Genomic DNA, 19,254 nt, shown 5'->3' with positions numbered 1-19,254 from the left:
AAGTGTAAGTAACACTAGTAAGACTCTGGATCAATTTCTATGGACTGGAGGGTAGCTAATGTAACACCAATTTTTAAAAGAGGAGGGAGAGAGAAAACGGGGAATTATAGGCCGGTTAGCCTGACATCGGTGGTGCGGAAAATAATGGAATCAATTATTAAAGATGTAATAGCAGCGCATTTGGAAAGCAGTGACAGGATCAGTCCAAGTCAGCATGGATTTATGAAGGGGAAATCATGCTTGACAAATTTCTAAAATTTTTGAGGATGTAACTAGTAGAGTGGACAAGGGAGAACCAGTGGATGTGGTGTATTTGGACTTTCAAAAGGCTTTTGACAAGGTCCCACACAAGAGGTTAGTGAGCAAAATTAAAGCACATGGTATTGAGTGTAATGTACTGACGTGGATAGAGAACTCGTTGGCAGACAAGAAGCAGAGAGTCGGGATAAACGAGTTCTTTTCAGAATGGCAGGCAGTGACCAGTGGGGTGCCGGAGGGTTCAGTGCTGGGACCCCAGATATTTACAATATACATCAATGATTTAGATGAAGGAATTGAATGTAATATCTCCAAGTTTGCAGATGACACTAAGCTGGGTGGCGGTGTGAGCTGTGAGGAGGATGCTAAGAGACTACAGGGTGACTTGGACAGGTTAGGTGAGTGGGCAAATGCATGGCAGTTGCACAGTCATTCACTGCTCCGTCACAGGCTGCGCTGTGGATGCCCCATAACCAGCCATCAGTGAAATCCGTGGAAATTACGAAAATGTAAGCTTTTCCACATTAATATCACTGTTAAACACCCCATTATATGTTGGAATAGGTGTAACTGAGGTTGTAACAGTGTATTGACTGCCAAACAACTGTTCTGGCCCTGAAAAACTAATTTTGTGGAATGTAATTTCTCCATTATGATGAAAATTATTAGATTTTTTAAAAAAGTTTGATCGTGATATTTCAGATTCTACCTTAACCCCATGTGTAAGTCCCAATCTTTATATCATTCTCTAACGTTTTAAAAAGTGCAGTTAATCAGTGCTTTTTATTTCCTGGTTTGCTGTATGTGAGAATTCTTCGATGTGATTGGCTGCTCAGACAGCTTGATGACATCACTGCTGCTGTCCACTGGAGTTAATTTGACTGTCCTTTTATTAACATTCACCACAGTCTACCATGCTCCTTTTTAAAATAGAAACAAAAGAGCTAGCATTTATATCAATGTCTTATCACGTTCTCTCGGTCTGAAATGATTTACAACCAATAAATTACTTCTGAGGTGTGAAAACTGTTATGTAGGCAAATGTGGGGATCAAGTTGGTGAGCGTCAGGATCCCACAGAAACAGAAAACTAATGAATGATCTGTTCTGGTGGTAGTGCTTGAGGGAGGAATATTAACTCCTGTTTTCTTCAAAATAGTGCCATGGGGTCTTTTAGGGCCACCGCAGAGAGCAGACTTGATTTAACTTCTTATCAGAAAGGCAGCACCTCTTCAATATTGCACTGAAGTGTCAGCCTAGATTCTGTGTTCTGTCGCGGGGCAGCGCAGAGAGAAGCAGCTTGTACATGTTTCAATGAACAAGTCTCGTACCACGAGAGATGGAGAGGAATGTTCCCAAACATTCACTCCCTCCACCACTGCTGCAGTGTGTACCATGTACAGACTGCACTGTAGCAACTCACCAAGGCTTCTTCGGCAGCATCTCCCAAACCTGTTATCTCCACCACTTAAAAGGACAAGGGCAGCAGGTGCATGGGAGCGCCATCATCTCCAAGTTCCTCCTCCAAGTCACACACAATTCCGACTTGGAAATATATCACCGTTCCTTCATCGTCGCTAGATCAAAATCTTGGAACTTGCTCCCTCGCAGCACTGTGGGAGTACCTTCACCTCACGGACTGCAGCAGTTCAACAAGGCTCACCACCTCCTTTGCAAAAGCAACCAGGGCTGAACAATAAATGCCGGCTTTGCCAGTGACCCCCACGTCCTGAGAGAGAATAATAAAAACATCTGATATTTTCATGTATGTTCCTCTTGCTTTAGGGGCAAAAATCCAATTTTTTGGAGTCCTAAAGAAGTGCTGCATTATGTTCAGGATCTCGGTTAGCTGGAGGAAGAGCAGATCCACTGAATGTGGGGTGCCTGGTATTCTACTCAACATTGGATTGATATCCTGGCATTCCAGTATTCGGACTTGGAAAATGTGGCATTTCACATTCTGGGCTGGAGAAGTTTTAGGTCTTTATTTGATCAGGTGCCACTAATGGGACTAGTTCTGACTGCAAGTCCTTGTCTCTTTCCCCTATCTGCCTATAAAAGCAATCCTGATGAGACCATGCTTGCTGCAAACACCAATTTTTTCACATCCTTCAACTACAGCAACAATTACTTGCATTTATATAGTGCCCTTAACATAGGGAAAGTTTCCTGAGGCGCTTCGCAGCAGTGTTATCAGAAACAGTTAACACTGAGCCACAGAAGGAGATGTTAGGAGGGGTGACTAAAAGCTTGGTCAAAGAGGTAAGTTTTAAGGAGGGTCGAAAAGGAGAAAAACACAAGCGAGAAGGGGAGAACTGAGGAAAAGAGTGTCAATCGAACAGGAATAACTGCCTAATGAGGGCAAGGGATTCCTCCGTATTAGTCCCTTGATAAGAATATTGGGGCTTGTTTGAACAACAGATTGACTTGACTTGTTGTGGTGTGGCTTGTAAAAAGTTACCGTGTTGGCCTTTACAGGATTAGCAGCTAAAACACAATTTCAAAGTAATCCCTGCTTTAGTGCTGGGACTCCCGGGATTCCACTACCTTTTATATATAAAAAAAATAATGCTTCCTGATTTCATTCCTGTATAGCCTGGCTCTAATTTTAAGATTCTGTCCCCTTGTTCTTGATTTCCCCCACCACTGGAAATTGCTTCTGTAGGAAATCCCTTCATTATTTTAAACACCTCGACTAGATCACCCCATAATGTTCTAAACTCACTTTTCTAGATGAACTGAAAGAATCTTGGGACTTAACTTAGTTTGATTTACTTGTCTTTTGTCCACTGAGTAATTGGGCCATGGTTTTATTTCAAGCGTTTTCAGTGTGGGTACAGTTTAAATAAAGTTCAAAGTTGCAGTCTTTTCTCACTATGCAAACAAAATAACTTCACGCTCGCTTTTTTTCCAGCCCAGATCTTTTTTCTTCTTAATCTCTGATCCTTCTGTGACCCTTTTCCTGTTCCCTGTGACTCTAATCATATCCACGACCTCTTCACTTCCCCTCCCCTCCTTCCCCGTGCTTTGACATTGACCCCAGCTGGATGCCTGACTTGCAGGGAAACCCATCACCATGTTTAATAATCTCCCAAACTGATCTACTGAGAATCCACACACGCGTTCTGTTTGCCTGATGTTGAATGCACACTCATTTCCCGAGGGAGACATCCCACTTACCAGGGTCCAGAGAGATTAGCTGTAGATTGCCAAGAGCTAAGGCTCGGAGGCCTGTAGTTACACTTGGAATCTAATCAGCTAAAACTGTAGACTGGTAAGCTTCCCATTACTCCTCCATCACATCAATACCTGTAGTACTGTTGTGGGAGAATCAGCCGTATAAGGTATCCATAGCTAACCCGTTAAAATACCAGTTGCTAAATTTTACTTTTATAAGTACAGCTCTAAATTGTGGGAACTATTTCTTGAACCTTAGCACAGACCCACTATCTTAAACATACTTGAAGTGTGATTGCACAGTCCTGCCCCTATAACCTGGACCCTGGTGTATTGTATGTGGTCAGTCCTGTACGCGAGCAGAGATTACAGGGTGGGCAGCAGGACAGAGGGCTCACGGTTGAAGAATTGACGCTGTAATATATGCACCTGTGAGGATGCTTACAGGTTTATAGAGCTGTTGAGGCACCGGAGGGACTGGAGTGCATCATCACGCCCGGCAACCAAATTTTAATTTGATTTTACGTTTTTAAGTTTAATTTGTTTTAATTGCCGGTGCTTTTAGTGTCCCCCTTCCCTTTTTATAGGGGGCACTGGGGAAAATTGTGATTTTAGTGCCCCAAAAAAAAAACCAAAAAAAGAAAAACACAAAAAAAACAAAAATAAGGGGGGAAAAAAAAGGGCCTTGTAAATGTCTGGAGTGTCACCCAGGTCGGGTGGCACCGTTTAATGTTTTATGTTTTGCAGGTGAACTCCAAAAAGAGTTTATAGAGCTGTTGAGTAATGGAAAGAGTTGTAGAGCTGTTGAGTTGTGAGTGGCTTAGCCAGTCACATAATGTTCACACGACTCAATAAAACCCCAGCCAGTTGGGTTCAGGGGATCCACGATGAGGAAAGTGGTTGTGAGCCTGGTGGATGAACTGGTAATGTGTAGTGTGATTGTTAAACCTTTGCTACTAAACCAACTAGTTCTTAATAGCAATGCGTTGCAATGAATTCTTAAAGAAAGAACTCATGAAGCAAATACATTAGCTGCGCTATGCCATGCGAGGATATGGCTCATTATTTCATGTAGTTAATTCCTCACCTGTCCAGTTAAGGGGTTGAGTGATGGCCTAGTGTCCCCCCCCCCACCACCAGACTCCAAGTCAGAAGGGAGGACTGAGGACAAGACATGCGGGCAAGTCAGCTGTACCTCCTAGTGATTGGCACAAACTAGCATTTGTATAGCCATGGGGAAAGACTTCTTGATTGGGGAGTGGTGTGTGGCACACGTAAGAGAGAAAGGGCTTGCATTTAAGTAACCCCTTTCAAGGCATCAGGATGCCTCAAAAGTACTTCGCAGTCAATGAAGTACTGTTGTAATGTAGGAAATGCGTCAACCAATTTACGCACTGGGAAGAACCTTCCATGCTTCTCAGTTTAACGCCTCTTCTGAAAGACGGCACCTCTGACAGTGCAGCACTCCCTCAGTACTGCACTGGAGTGTCGGCCTGGATTATGTGCTCAAACTTCTGGAGTGGGACTTGGCCCACAATCTCCTGTCTCTGAGGCAACTGAGCCACGGCTGACATCTTTAAGCGAGGTTGGGGAAAATGGAATGCATTACAAGTGGGAATTTGGGGAAGGAGGAAAGAGTCTTTACATACCAGTGATGGGTTGCCGATCTTTCCATCTGTGTGTAAGTAATTGTGGACAATCAGTTTTACACTGAACAGGAGCTCGCTGTTGCTACTGCCCGTCAGAATTTGTTATTCTTTGCTCCCGATCCGATGTGAAAGGAATGCTGTTGGCAAATGTGGAATCAATTTAAGAGCTTGTCTGTAAGTTATCAGAATCGCTGTGAATACTCCACAGAAAGCCTGCATTCCTCATGGCATTCCTCAAAATGGAGATTTCCATCCGGTGAGACACAATTGGAAAACATTCCTCTGTTGAAAGACTCGCGGCATAAGGGGGCAGGGCCACATGGTATCTGTGGTCTGCCTGGTGGTCGATCCACATCAAGGCTTCAAACACTGCTTCAATCAGCTTTTCTTCAACTCCTGTGCGTCAAGTGGTGCGGGAAAAATATAAGCTGAGTTTGAAAATCTAAAAATAAAATGGCTTTGGCAAAGGTGATTCTTTTTGCCTTTCACTGTGTCAAAGATGAGCTGTTAGTTAAAAGAATTTCTTGCTTTGTATAAAATATACAGAACATCCCAAAGGAAGGGTTCCGGTTTAGTGATGAATAGCGTCTTCGAGAGGTGGTGATAGTGGAGGAGAATGGGTTGGCCCTTAAAGCCTCAGTGTGGTCCTGAGCTACACAGATCAAGGGGGCACTGGGCTTGATTTCCTGGGTATACCCAGTCGGTGATCTCAGCCAGGTTGGTCTGAACCCCTCACATTATAACCGTGACTACACTTCAAAAGTACTTCATTGGCTATAAAGTGCTTTGAGATGTCTGGTGGTCGTGAAAGATGCTGTAGAAATGCAAGTCTTTCCTTCTTTCCTTCTCTCTCTCACACTCACTCACTCACTATTCACGCCACTCACTCACTCACTATTCATCCCACTCACTCACTCACTATTCACCCCACTCACTCACTATTCACCTCACTCACTCATCAATATTCACTGTCCAGACTGGACATTAACTGAAGTGCATCAATGTTCATTTTGCTATATTTTTCCTTTGCATATTTTGTTCTGAGGACTCTCCCTTCTGCTTCTCTCCCCTTTCTGCTCTTCTGCTTCTCTCTCCTTTCTGCTCTTCTGCTTCTCTCTTCCCTCTAGTCACAGAGGTCTGACTGGCATGGGGATGGACGAGTCAGTTTCAGGGCGAAGACTCTTCAACATGTCCTGTTTCTGACAAAAGGTCATCGACCTGAAACTTTAACCCTACCTTCCTCTCTCCACAGATGGTGCCTGACTATCTAAGTGTTTCCAGCATTTTCTGGTTTTATTTCAGATTTCCAGCATCTGCACGATTTTGCTTTTGGTTTTAACTGGAGAAGTTTGGGAAATGTTCCGATGTGTAAAATGTGTGACGAGGGTAAACAGTCGAACCTTGCAAGGTGCCAAACGTGCAACTTACACCCAATAGAAGCCCTACTGAACTTTGACAATAGAATCCTTTATCTCAAATCTTGGGAATTTTTTCCTATGTTAAAGGAGCTATATAAATACATTGTGTTGTACAAAATAAATGTCTTTGGCAAAACAGTGGGGACATCTAAATAAGAACATTTCATTTACCTAGCGCCTTTCACAACCTTGCGATGTCCCAAAGCGCTTCACAGCCAATTAAGTACTTTTGAAGTGTAGTCACTGTTGTAATGTTGGAACACGGCAGCTATTTTACGCTCACCAAGCTCCCCCAAACAGCAAGGTGATAATGACCCGATAATCTGTTGATTGAGGGATAAATGTTGGCCAGGACTCCGGGGCGAACGCCCCTGCTCTTCTTTGAAATAGTGCTGTGGGATCTTTAGCATCCACTGGATGGGGCATAATCATCATCATAGGCAGTCCCTCGGAATCGAGGAAGACTTGCTTCCACTCCTGAAGATCTCGGTTTAACGTCTTATCTGAAAGACAGCACCTCCAACACTGCTTGGCAACACTGACAGTGCAGCACACCCTCAGTACTGCACTGGAGTGTCGGCCTGGATTTCCTGCTCCCGTCTTTGGAGTGGCGACTTGAACCCACGACCTTCTGATTCAGAGGCAAGGGACACTAAGCCATGGCTGACACCTGATGAGGCAGGTTGAAAGATTGGTTCCGCTTCACGTAAGCATTGACCTAACGTAGATGTACACTAAGGACAGTTAATTCATTATATCGAAAACCATTGTGTGCACCCACTTCACAGACACCTAAAGGCGGGCTAAATGTCATGTTTCACACAGTGCAGGCTGCCCAATTGTGTAGGGTTTAAGATTTACATACTGGCCTTTTGTTACAGGTGGGAACGTACATAAACAGAAATTAATGTTGGCCCATGGGTGAGAATTACTCAGTAACAGCAGGTCAGAGTCCTCCTTCGTTCATCCAAGTGATTTCTCCATTAAGAATCCTCTCGGGGGGGGGGGGGGGGGAAAGGGGGAATAATTGGAACAAAACAGATACTAAAATTAAACTAGACAGGATTTTCCAGTAGTGCTACTGAGTCTGCCAAGTCCTCTGTTGGTTTAGTTTCATCTTTACAGCTCAGAATGACAGCACCATTGAGACCTAAACCGCACCGATCTTGCTTGTAATAGATCCCTTCGTTAAGACCACCTATGGTGTCCCTTCTGACATTCAGACTCATACCACGTCTACTTGCAATGAAACCAGGTCTTGCACAGTTTAGCTGCTCACCATGTGAACCTCCCCCAGCTGAGCCATTCATCGAACTATTCTTAAACTGACACGCTTAAGTGGCTCCATCTCTTAAGAGATGATGGTTATGGGAGTGGTTAATATTTACTGGTTAAAGCTTCTTCAGTCAATGGCAAGTCACAGGTCCAGTATTGATCACCTTCAGATCAGGATTGGGGCCTCACCTCCATTTTAGTCTACTCGGTGGTCCTCCATTTTAGTCTACTCAGTGGTCTTCCATTTTAAGTCTACTCAATGGTCCTCCATTTTAGTCTTGTATTCTGCTTGTGTCCAACAATCACTCTGGTTTCAAATTCTGAGTAAATGTGGCATTTTAATGTTGAAGTGTAAAATATATGTATATATAAAAAGGTCCGAATACATTGATGTTTAGTTGCATGTACACAAGGAATGGAAGAACAGTATGAATCCAACAGATGGAGCATGTGCTGTTTGTCTAAAGCGGCAGTAGGGTTTTTCCTTGGACATGCTGTGGTGGATCAGAAGCCTATCCCTTTGCAAAAGCATCTAGGAAAAAATAATTCAGTATATCAAACAGTATGTGGCAACACATGTGTCTCTACAGGAGGGCAGAGACATTAAACATTTGCTGGAGCATAGTATTCAATTTGACCTCTACGACTTAGTGCAGCTCAGTACTGAACAGAGCCAGGCTTCACTAATCATGGAACTAGCCTGCATTGAATCAGGACCATATTCCAACCAACGGCCGGGTTCGTTTCCCCTTCACTCTGAATTTACGGGAAATGGTGTTAATCGGGTTACAAACTCTGGTTGGAGGTTTTCCTGCGGGTTTCATCAAAAAATCTCATGCCCCGTCCAGTCAAACACCTTTTCCCCTTGTCTACAATATTTTTTCCGAACTAATAACTAAAGTGTTCAAAGAAATTGGAAAAAAACCTCAATTTTGTTTAATGTCCCTGTGATTGTTCTCCCAGGGTTTTTACAGCTATGTCCAGGAGATTAATCTTTAATTCCTGGTGACTCCAGGAGAATCCTGGAGAGTTGGTAACCCTCGGTGTTAATTTTTTTAAAAAACGGGTTGATGAAGGTAAAAGGGAATGCAACGATGCAAGTTGGTCACACGTATTGAGATTGAGGCTTGGTGATCAATGATCATGATCAGTGAGGGTGCTCCAGTGATGGGAAAAGTGAAATGACTTAAGATGGAATAAAGTGTGTGGAAATTTGCTGTGTATTGGTGTCTTTAGAATCTGTTTGGCTTGCAAAGTGGTGGAATGTTAAGTGGATTTTCCTGCAGGATCCATTACAGAATGTGCAAACATCTGCCCTGGTTTTTTCCCTGTGGTTACCATGCTCAGTTTCTTACAAGTGAGATTTGCATGTAGTGTAGCAAGAAGCAAAACCAGTTGGACATTTGACTAGTATTTGTTTAATTGTCTATTTTATCAGCAAAGATCAGTCTCGAGACAGTCACCAGTTCATACTCCTGCAAAACATGCATTCTGCCTGAGCTAGGCAGAACGAGTCAGGAACCTCGTGTGTGCTGTGGGCGTGTATAGTGACAGCACATCCAATCTTAATTGGCAACTTTATTTCCAGTTCATTCTTAGGATTGTTTTCCTTCAGACCAGTGTTGCCCAATGCGTTAGCCACATGTGGCTAATTGGGAATCCAGATGTGGTGAATTGCATTTCTGATCAGTAAATAAACAATCAGTAACAGGCACCGTCACTGGACATGTGATCTCAATACTCATATCACGGGGTGTGCATGTGAACTTTAATCTTTTGGTATGTTTGTTGGTAAAATGGCAAATCGAAAAGAAGAGTTTGTGTGTGATTTTTGATGGCTGTGAGTGCTTTACTTGGTCATTGAATGGTGGTCGATGTTTGTTTAGTAAATATACACGTGGGGTACATTTACCTCTGTTGTGTGAGTGTGTGTCTTCTACTAAAATTAGTGCATGTGGTTAAAACTGTGTCTCCGTATCCACAGCTGTATCTAGTCAGTGATTTAAAATGGGCAACATTGGTTAGATTAGCGAGGGCCATGTTTTTGTCTTTGATTAATAAGGCTCAAATGTGTGTATGTGACAACAGTGAGTATTTTGCCTCAAGCCCTTATGTTGTTTGTGTCTTACCCACCATTGAGGTGGGTCTTGTGGGGAATGCGTTCTGATTGTTAGGATATTAGGAAAGGGGGTAGATTCCCTCTGTGCGCTCTGTATAATGAAATCATAGACCCCTTTCATAAGTGTCAGCCTTGGCTCAGTGGTAGCATTCTTACCCGAAGGCTACGGTAGTATTGTGGTTTTGTTACTGGAGACATGAATTCAAATCCCACCACGGCAGCTGGGGAATTAAAATTCAGTTAATTAAATAAAAATCTGGAATTAAAATAAAAACTAGCATCATTAATGGTGACCATACTACTGGATTGCTATAAAAACCCATCTGATTCACTAATGTTCTTTTAGGGAATCTGCCATTTTTACTCAGTCTGGCCTATATGTGACTCCAGACCCACAGCAATGTGGTTGACTCTTGACTGCCCTCTGTAATGGTCATCATCACCTTCTCAAGGGTAATTCAGGATGGGCAATAAATGCCACATCCCATGAATGAAAAAAAAACCTGAGTCAGCAGGTCATGGGTTCAAGCCTCACTCCAGGGACTTGAACACAAAATCTAGGCTGACACTCCAGTGGCGTACTGAGGGAGTGGGAATCACATAAAGGGTAGTGGGAATCTGGAACTCTCTCTACCCAAAAGGCTGTGGAAGCTGGGGGCCAGTTGACATTTTCAAGACTTGAGATCGATAGATTTTTGTTGGTTAAGAATATCAAGGGATATGGAGCTAAGGTGGGTAAATGAAGTTAAGGCACAGATCAGCCATGATCCAGTTAAGGCAAAACGGGCTCGAGGGGCTCAATGGCCCACTCCTGTTCCTTTGTACCCGAATGTAAGAAGAGTTGAGAGCAGGCTGCCCTGTTTTGTTGTTATTGATGTGCGCATGTCTGGGTGAACTTGCCAATATACCAGACAAAGTGTGTGTGAGTTCAGTGCTGATCTGCTCATGGCACTTCCTCCCAGCAGTGCTGTAGAACAAGTACTGACAGGTATAAAGGCCACATTCCCATCGACGCTTCCAACGCCTGCCACTGGTGTGTGGGAGAGGGCTTTGCGGAGCTGAGCTGACTGAAAGCCACCCAGGTTGTCCTTCCAACTGGTCTGACTGGTAATCCGATCAACGTCGATGGTCCTGCTGAAATGTGGACACGTGTCCCAAACGCTATTGGCATAAGATGTTGCCCTGTGTGTGTTATTGGGCTGCACAGCAGTTCCCGTCACTTATCAACACTCTGCTGGAACTTTGGCCCAACCTGGCACTAGGGTTAAGGTTAGTGTCAAAAGCAATGTTTTTCTTTTAAAGAAAAATAAAAGCAAGGTCACCATGGGGCTCGGGTTGTGTGGGGAACAAAATGTTATCGATTTGTTTTCACACATCCCCCTCCCGGGGAGTTGCATGAACACCAACTCAGTTGGTACAAAGAGCAGTTGTTTTATTTGATACCATCAGCGCGACAGCTACAGGAAAAATGCAGGCAACAGCGCCAGCCCTTAAGCATGGCCTTCTTTGACCTTACAAAGGCCTTTGACACTGTCAACCGCGAGGGTCTATGGAGCGTCCTCCTCAGTTTCGGGTGCCCCCAAAAGTTCGTCGCCATCCTCCGCCTGCTCCACGACGACATGCAGGCCGTGATCCTTACCACCTGATTCATCACAGACCCAATCCATGTCCGGACCGGGGTCAAACAGTGCTGCGTCATTGCCCCAACCCTCTTCTCAATCGTTCTCGCCGCCATGCTCCACCTTACAGTCAACAAGCTCCCCACTGGAGTGGAATGAAACTACAGAACTAGTGGGAATCTGTTCAACCTGCACCGTCTCCAGGCCAGATCCAAGACCATCCCAATCTCCGTCGTTGAGCTACAGTACGCGGGCGACGCCTGCATCTGCGCACATACAGAGGCTGAACTGAGGCGTACGAAAACTTGGGCCTTATGCTAAACATCCGTAAGACAAGGGTCCTCCACCAGCCTGTCCTCACCGCACAGCACTGCCCCCCAGTCATCAAGATCCATAGCGTGGCCTTGGACACCGTGGACCACTTCCCATATCTCAGGAGCCTCCTATCAACAAGAGCAGGCATGGACGACGAGAGCTAACACTGCCTCCAGTGCGCCAGTGCAGCCTTCGGCCGCCTAAGGAAAAGAGTGTTTGAAGACCAGGCCCTCAAAACTTCCGCCAAGCTCATGGTCTACACGGCTGTAGTAATACCTGCCCTCCTGTATGGCTCAGAGACATGGACCATGTACAGCAGACACCTGAAGTTGCTGGAGAAATATCACCAACGATGTCTCCGCAAGATCCTACAAATCCCCTGGGAGGACAGGCGCAACAACATCAGCGTCCTCATCCAGGCTAACATCCCCAGCATTGAAGCACTGACCACACTCGATCAGCTCCGCTGGGCAGGCCATATAAGTTCGCATGCCAGATACGAGACTCCCAAAGCAAGTGCTCTACGCGGAGCTCCTTCACTGCAAACGAGCCAAAGGTGGGTAGCGGAAACGCTACAAGGACACCCTCAAAACCTCCCTGATAAAGTGTGACATCCCCACTGACACCTGAGAGTCTCTGGCCCAAGACCACCCTAAATGGAGGAAGTGCATCCGAGAGGGTGCTGAGCACCTCGAGTCTCAACGCCGAGAGCATGCAGAAATCAAGCGCAGGCAGCGGAAAGAGCGTGCGGCAAACCAGTCCCACCCACACCTTCCCTCAACGAATATCTGTCCCACCTGTGACAGAGACTGTGGCTCTCATATTGGACTGTTCAGCCACCAAAGAATTCACTTCAGGAGTGGAAGTAAGTTTCTCGATTCCGAGGTACTGCCTTTGATGATGATGATGATGAAATTTTGGCCCAACCTGGTGCTAGGGTTAGGGTTAGTGCTAAAAGCAATGTTTTTCTTTGAAAGAAAAATAAAAACAAGGTCACCGTGGGGCTCGAGTTGTGTGGGGAACAAAATGTTATCGATTTTGTTTTCACGCATCCTCCTCCCGGGGAGTTACACGAACACCAGCTCAGTTGGTACAAAGCGCAACTGTTTATTTGATACCGTTCCCCAGTGACTGCCCCTCTTGCTCCCCCTGCCCTGTGAGTTATGCAAATACTGCACCAGTTCTCTGGTGTTCCCACCAATTGGGAGGTGTGACTCTCATCTGGACCAGCAGTAGGTTCATCCCTCCATTTGCTGGGAAAATATGTAAACACAGTACAAACGGTGTTTCATACTTACTGCTTTATTGTGATGTGTTTCTCCATTTCCTAAAAGAAAGAACTTGCATTTATATATCTCCTTTCAAGACCTCCGGATGTACAAAAGCGCTTTACAGCTAATTAAATACTTTTTGAAAGGTGATCGCTGTTGTAATATAGGAAACACGGCAGCCACCTGTACATAGCAAGGTCTCATAAGCAGCAATGTGATAATGACCAGATAATCTGGTTTAATGATGTTGGTTGAGAGAACTCCTCTGCTTTTCTTTGAAGTATTGCCATGGGATCTTTTATGTCACATTCCAGACACTTAAGTACATAATTTAGGTTGACAATCCAGTGCAGTACTGGGGGAGTGCTGCACTGTCGGAGGTGCTGTTTTTTAGATGAGACGTTATACCGAGGCCCCGTATGTTCTCTCAGATGGATGCTGTTGATCCCATGGCAGTTCTCCTGGTGTCCTGGCCAATATTTATCTCTCAACCAGCATCACTAAAACAGATTATCTGGTCATTATCACATTGCTGTTTGTGGGACCTTGCTGTGCGCAAATTGGCTGCCGCGTTTCCTACGTTACAACAGTGACTACACTTCAAAAGTACTTCATTGGTTGTAAAACACTTTGGGCCGTCCTGAGGTTACGAATGGTGCTGCAAATACTCACATTTCTAAATACACCCATCAAACAGAACCAAACTGCAACCTGCATTCACACCTCCCATCGTAAGTCGTAAAGTTTCTTCAATGGAATGAACATCCTGGAATTATTTATTTCTTGTTGAAATAAAAGCCGTGACGTGGCATATGGTAAAATGTTGGTTTATCCAGTTGTTACAGGGTCAACTGATATTTTATATGCAAATCTCCATTCAAAGCTCTCTATATATTGTCCATTTATACAAGGCTTTGAAACGGCCTTTGAGGTTAAACCTCATTGAAGAGGGAATCAGCGTTGTTCTAACTTGGAATGGTTGCAAACTCAAAATCTGAGTTACTGCCACATTTAGAGTTTGAGAAACCCTGCAAAAGCAGACGTTCGAATCCAGCAGCAAACCAGGCAAACTGCCGATACACGCTCCCTTGATATAGTAATGTTACCCGATTCAAGAGCACCTCTTTATATCCTGTTCCGGGTTTATGAAGTAAGGAATATTTATCCAATTCCCGTTGGAATGTTATTATTGAATCTGCTTCCACTACCCCTTTCAGGCCGTGCATTCCAGATCACAACAAATACATTGATTTGGGGAGGGTGTGAAATCGGGAATTTCTGCGTTTACTCAATCCATCGGTTTAATTTACTTTCAGATTGAGGATGGAAGCAAAGCAGCGGCAATGGGCAAGCTTCAGGTCGGAGACGAGATGGTCAGCATCAACGACGTGATTCTGACTGGCTTCAGGCAAGAGGCAATCTGCCTTGTGAAAGGCTCGCACAGGACTCTGAAGATTGTGGTGAGAAGGTGAGGCACAAAACAAACTCCATGGGCGCAGCAGTGTACACTTGGGCCTTTTGTCTTGAAAGGTGACCTCTGCCGTTGGTGCGGAGGTGGCAGATGAGTTTAATAACACAAACTTCTGGAAACACTCAGCAGGTCAGGCAGCATCTGTGGACAGAGGAAGGCCGGGTTCAAAAGTACGTGGGAGCTTGTGGACCCCTTGTTGTTTCTCAAGTGTATTCCTGAATTTGGGACTGACCATTGCGACCAGCAAATTTCATCCTAAAATGGAAGTATAATTTCACTGGAAATCTCAGTGGGTCAGGCAGCATCTGTGGAGAGAAAGCAGAGTTAACGTTTCGGGTCTGAAGAAGGGTCATCGACCTGAAATGTTAACTCTGCTTCCTCTCCACCGGTGCTGCCTGACCCGCTGAGATTTCCAGCATTTTCTGTTTTTATTCCAGATTCCAGCATCCGCAGTATTTTGCGTTAGTATAATTTCACTGTTTCCTGGACGACCACCTTGTGATAGCTGATTTTTTTCCAGTGAGGTACAGATATCATGGAAAACCATTAATCATAATGATGCAGCACATAGATAGAGAGAAGCGGGGATTGTTCTCCTTGGAGCAGAGAAGGTTAATAAGGGGAGATTTAATAGAGGTGTTCAAAATTATGAAGGGTTTTGATGGAGTAAATAAGGGGAAACTGTTTCCATTGGCAGGAGAGTCGGTAACCAGAGGACATAGATTTAAGGTAATTGGCAAAAGAACCGGAGGGGAGATGAGGAGAATGCACTTTACGCAGCGGGTTGTGACGATCTGGAATGCACTGCCTGAAAGGCTGGTGGATGCAAATTCAACAGCAACTTGCAAAAGGGAATTAGATAAATAGTTGAAATGAAAAATTTAGGAAAAGAGCAGAAAAGTGGGACTTATTACAAGAGACAGCACAAGCACGATGGGCTGAATGGTGGCCTCCTGTGCTGTAGGATTCTGTGGAATACCGTTACCCATTGTACAATTAACTGTTTAAACACAACTGATTTTGTGGTCAGTGGCGAACGAACGGCACCAGCCATTCATTACACTGGCACTTACCCACAGACTTTCTATGGGACTTTGCACTGGAAGTTGCAGTTGTTCGAGGTTTGAAACAGCACGGCGCCCTCTAAAGGGCATCTGGGGCTTCTGTGAACAGGTTGAGCAGCTGCGTACCTCCTTAACCAATCAGATTGAAGAATTCTTAATTGACACAGTCTAAACCAGGAAGTGTAAGTTAGAGTTTTTAATTCAATGCCAAATCAGGTACAAGAAGTGAAATAAAGAGAGGGCAAGAAAGATGGGGTTATGAGAGAGAGATAAAAGAGACAGAAAGCAAAGGTTTCAAAAAAAAGTTGTTTAAAAGTTTTCAATTTAAAAAATCTCAAACAATAATTAAAATCCGAAGGAAGGGGACTCCACACTTGTAAAAGTTAATTTTCAGTGCCAGAGAGGTTGTTTTGGAATAATTAAGGCTGTTAAAAATTCACTTACACTTGAATAGACATGTTCTAATTTTTTCTGGCAGATTTCGTGGGTAAATAGAGCAAGTTCAAGTACTTACATGTGTTTCACTGGCAAGTCTCTCAGCAAGATACTGTTATAGTGTGGCTTCTGGGCAACTCGGACAGCAACATCCTGATTTTATGCATTCCACTGTGCATGTACAGATCCCGGAGTGTGAACAACCTCACTGATATTTCTCCCACTAAATCTGAGCCAGTGGCCCAGAATTTGCCGTGAACAGCGCTCACCGTTATTTATGCGCAAATTGTACAGCAGCCTCTGGCGAAAGTCTGGAAGTTGGTGTCCAAGATGTGTTGCTCCTCCATAAGCTGCGTGAATTTGGCACCTTGCCATCGGGCTCCCCATTCACAGGTATTGAATAGCGTGAAGCTCCTGTACTGAAATCATAGATACCGAGATGTCTGCGCTTCTTTAATTCTGTCCTCTTGAGCATCTGTGATTTATAATCGCTCAACCATTGGGGGGCATGCCTTCTGTTGCCTCGGCGCTAAGCTCTGGAATTCCCTGCCTAAACCCCTCTACCTCTCTTTTCTCCTTTTTAAGACGCTCCTTAAAACATATCCCTCTGACCAAGCTTTTGGTCACCTGCCCTAATTTCTCCTTATGCGGCTTGGTTTCCAACCTTTTGTCTCATAACATTTCTGTGACGTGCCTTGGGATGTTTTACTATGTTAAAGGCGCTATATAAATACAAGTTTTTGTTGTTATAAAGATTAAACTTGCCACAGAAAATTAGAGCTTGTCCATTTCAGTGGGATAAGTTTTAATTACTGCCAAACAATCTCACTGAAAATTAACTTGTACAAGTGTGGAATCTCATTCCATCAGATTTTAAATATTGGGAATTTTAAAAAATTCAATACATTTACTTTACTTTTTCTTTCATCTCTCTCAATACCATCTTCCTTCCCTCTCTCTCTTTTGCTTTCTGAACCAAAGTTAACATCGAATTCACTTCTAACTGACACTTCCTGATTCAGACTCTGCACGCCTCATTAATGATTCTTCAATCTGATTGGTTAAGGAGACACACAGTTGCTTGGCTTGTTCACACAGGTCCCAGATGCCCTGTAGAGGGTGCTGTGCAGGATGCTGCACCATTTGGATATCCCACTGACTGCAACTTGCTGTGCAAAAGCCCAGGAGAAGTCGATGGGAAAGCGCAAAGGAATGGTTGGCGCCATTCATTCGCTGCTCACAGCAAAATCGGCCCAGTCACCTCACATACAAAAGTCTTTTGTTTTAAAGATTATGAGGATAATTTTAACTTTTAACACTGGGCAAAATACAGGTGACAGCGAATACATTCACAATTGAGAAGAGAATCTGGTGGCGTGTAAAATGGGAGCCGATTTGCTATGACCTGTTTTTTGCCCCCATATCTCCCTAGTTGTCTTCATTGTGCTTTGTATCTGTTTTCCCCAGTACAATGAAATGGATTTCCCTGTAAGTAGGATAACTCGCACATGTAAATTGAAGATTCATCTTGGCCACCTCAAATATACATTGTATGGATTTATGAATGCATTAAACATAAATTCATATAGAGTATGGAACATTTGAAGTTTTTTCAGATGAGGTGTAAAACCAAGGTCCACCCGTCTGCTCTCTCGGGTGGACATAAAAGATCCCAAGGCACTATTTCGAAGAAGAGCATGGGAGTTCTCCCTGGTGTTCTGGCCAATATTTATCCCTCAACCAACACCTGAAACAGATTATCTGGTCATCATCACATCGCTGTTTGTGGAACCTTGCTGTGTGCAAATTGGCTGCCAGGTTTCCTACATTACAACAGTGACTACACTTCAAATGTACTTCACTGGCTGTAAATCGCTTTGGGACATCCTGAGGCCATGAGAGACTCTATAGATATCTTTCTTTCATTTCATTATTTGGTTGTTGGAAGCTCAGTGTTAAATTTGCATATATTTGCAGATTCACTGATAATTCAACATTGACATTCACGCCTCTTGGTGTTTGTGGAATATTCTAGTCTATGCACCAATCTCGTGCTCCCAGCAGGGAAGCCTCACGTGATGGCAGTGTGGGTTGGTGAGTAGCCGTGACAATGTTGTAGCTATCCCTGTCCCGGCCTCCGGTTGAACGAGGCCCCGTCTGCCCTCTCAACTGGATGTAGGAGATCTCACGGCACTTTTTTGAAGAAGAGCAGGTGCATTCTCCCCGCCCATTATTTATTCCTCAACCAACATCACTAAAAAACAGGATATCTAGTCATTATCTCATTGCTGTTTATGGGAGCTTTCTGCCACGTTTCCTACATTACAACAGTGGCCAAAACTTCAAAAATACTTCATTGGCAGTAAAGTGCTTTGGGATGTTATGGGGTCGTGAAAGGTGCTGTGAAAAAGCAAGTTCTTTCAAACCCAATTTCTTTTCTTCCTAAATTCGAGCTTCACATTCTCAGATACAGACCCAGCCGCTGGTTGAAAGGTCTGGAGTACGCGATTGCGGCAGCAGTTTGGTAATTTAATATTATCGTTTTCACAAGGTTCTGGAAGGCCCACTGAGTGACTGTGGAGTTGTTGCCTTGAGCAGGAGTGAGGACAAAATTGATGGGCTGGGGGGCAAATGCTGCTGTCTTCCGTTAGCGTCTGTTTGTAGTAGCACCTGTGGTTGGGGATGGAATTTAGCATTTAGGCGATGCTGTTGATTGAAAAACCATTTTCAGCGATCTGCTATTTAAGACGATCTTCTCTGCAGTGGGAACAGGAGTAAGCTATTCAGCCCCTTGAGCAATGTTCCCACTAATTTTGTTTGGCCGTGCGCGGTCCCTTTAAGAGGCTGCTGTCTTTTGAATGAGATGTTAAACCGAGGCCCTGTCTGCCCTCTCGTATGACATCATCATCATAGGCAGTCCCTTGGGGTTGAGGATGACTTGCTTCCACACTAAAAATGAGTTCTCAGGTGACTGAAGAGTCCAATGCGGGACCTACAGTCTCCGTCACAGATGGGGCAGACGGTGGTTGAAGGAACAGGTGGGTGGGGTGCCTAGGTTGCCACGTGCTCCTTCCGCTGTTGACGCTTGCTCTCAGCATAGAGAGTCGAGGTGCTCAGCGCCTTCCTGGATGCTTTTCCTCCATTTTGGGTGGTCTTGGGCCAGGGATTCCCAGATGTCGATGGG

The 19,254-nt window shown here is 44.4% G+C and overlaps 1 protein-coding gene across 3 annotated transcripts in view; it reads left to right on the top strand.

Moving 5' to 3' along the window:
* shroom2a (shroom family member 2a) overlaps window positions 1-19,254 on the top strand; it is a 234,219-nt gene that overhangs the window by 86,474 nt on the left and 128,491 nt on the right. For all 3 annotated transcript variants that reach the window (XM_070893999.1, XM_070893998.1, XM_070893997.1), the window contains exon 2: window positions 14,417-14,568. In XM_070893999.1, the coding sequence (XP_070750100.1) occupies window positions 14,444-14,568 (125 nt within the window). In that variant the 5' untranslated portion in view covers window positions 14,417-14,443. The remainder of the gene's footprint in view (window positions 1-14,416; window positions 14,569-19,254) is intronic.

The sequence above is a fragment of the Pristiophorus japonicus genome, chromosome 11 (assembly GCF_044704955.1).
Source record: "Pristiophorus japonicus isolate sPriJap1 chromosome 11, sPriJap1.hap1, whole genome shotgun sequence".
NCBI classification, from domain to species: Eukaryota; Metazoa; Chordata; class Chondrichthyes; family Pristiophoridae; genus Pristiophorus; species Pristiophorus japonicus.
The sequence above is the reverse complement of the archived record's forward strand: the minus strand, read 5'-3'. Positions and strand labels throughout refer to the sequence as shown.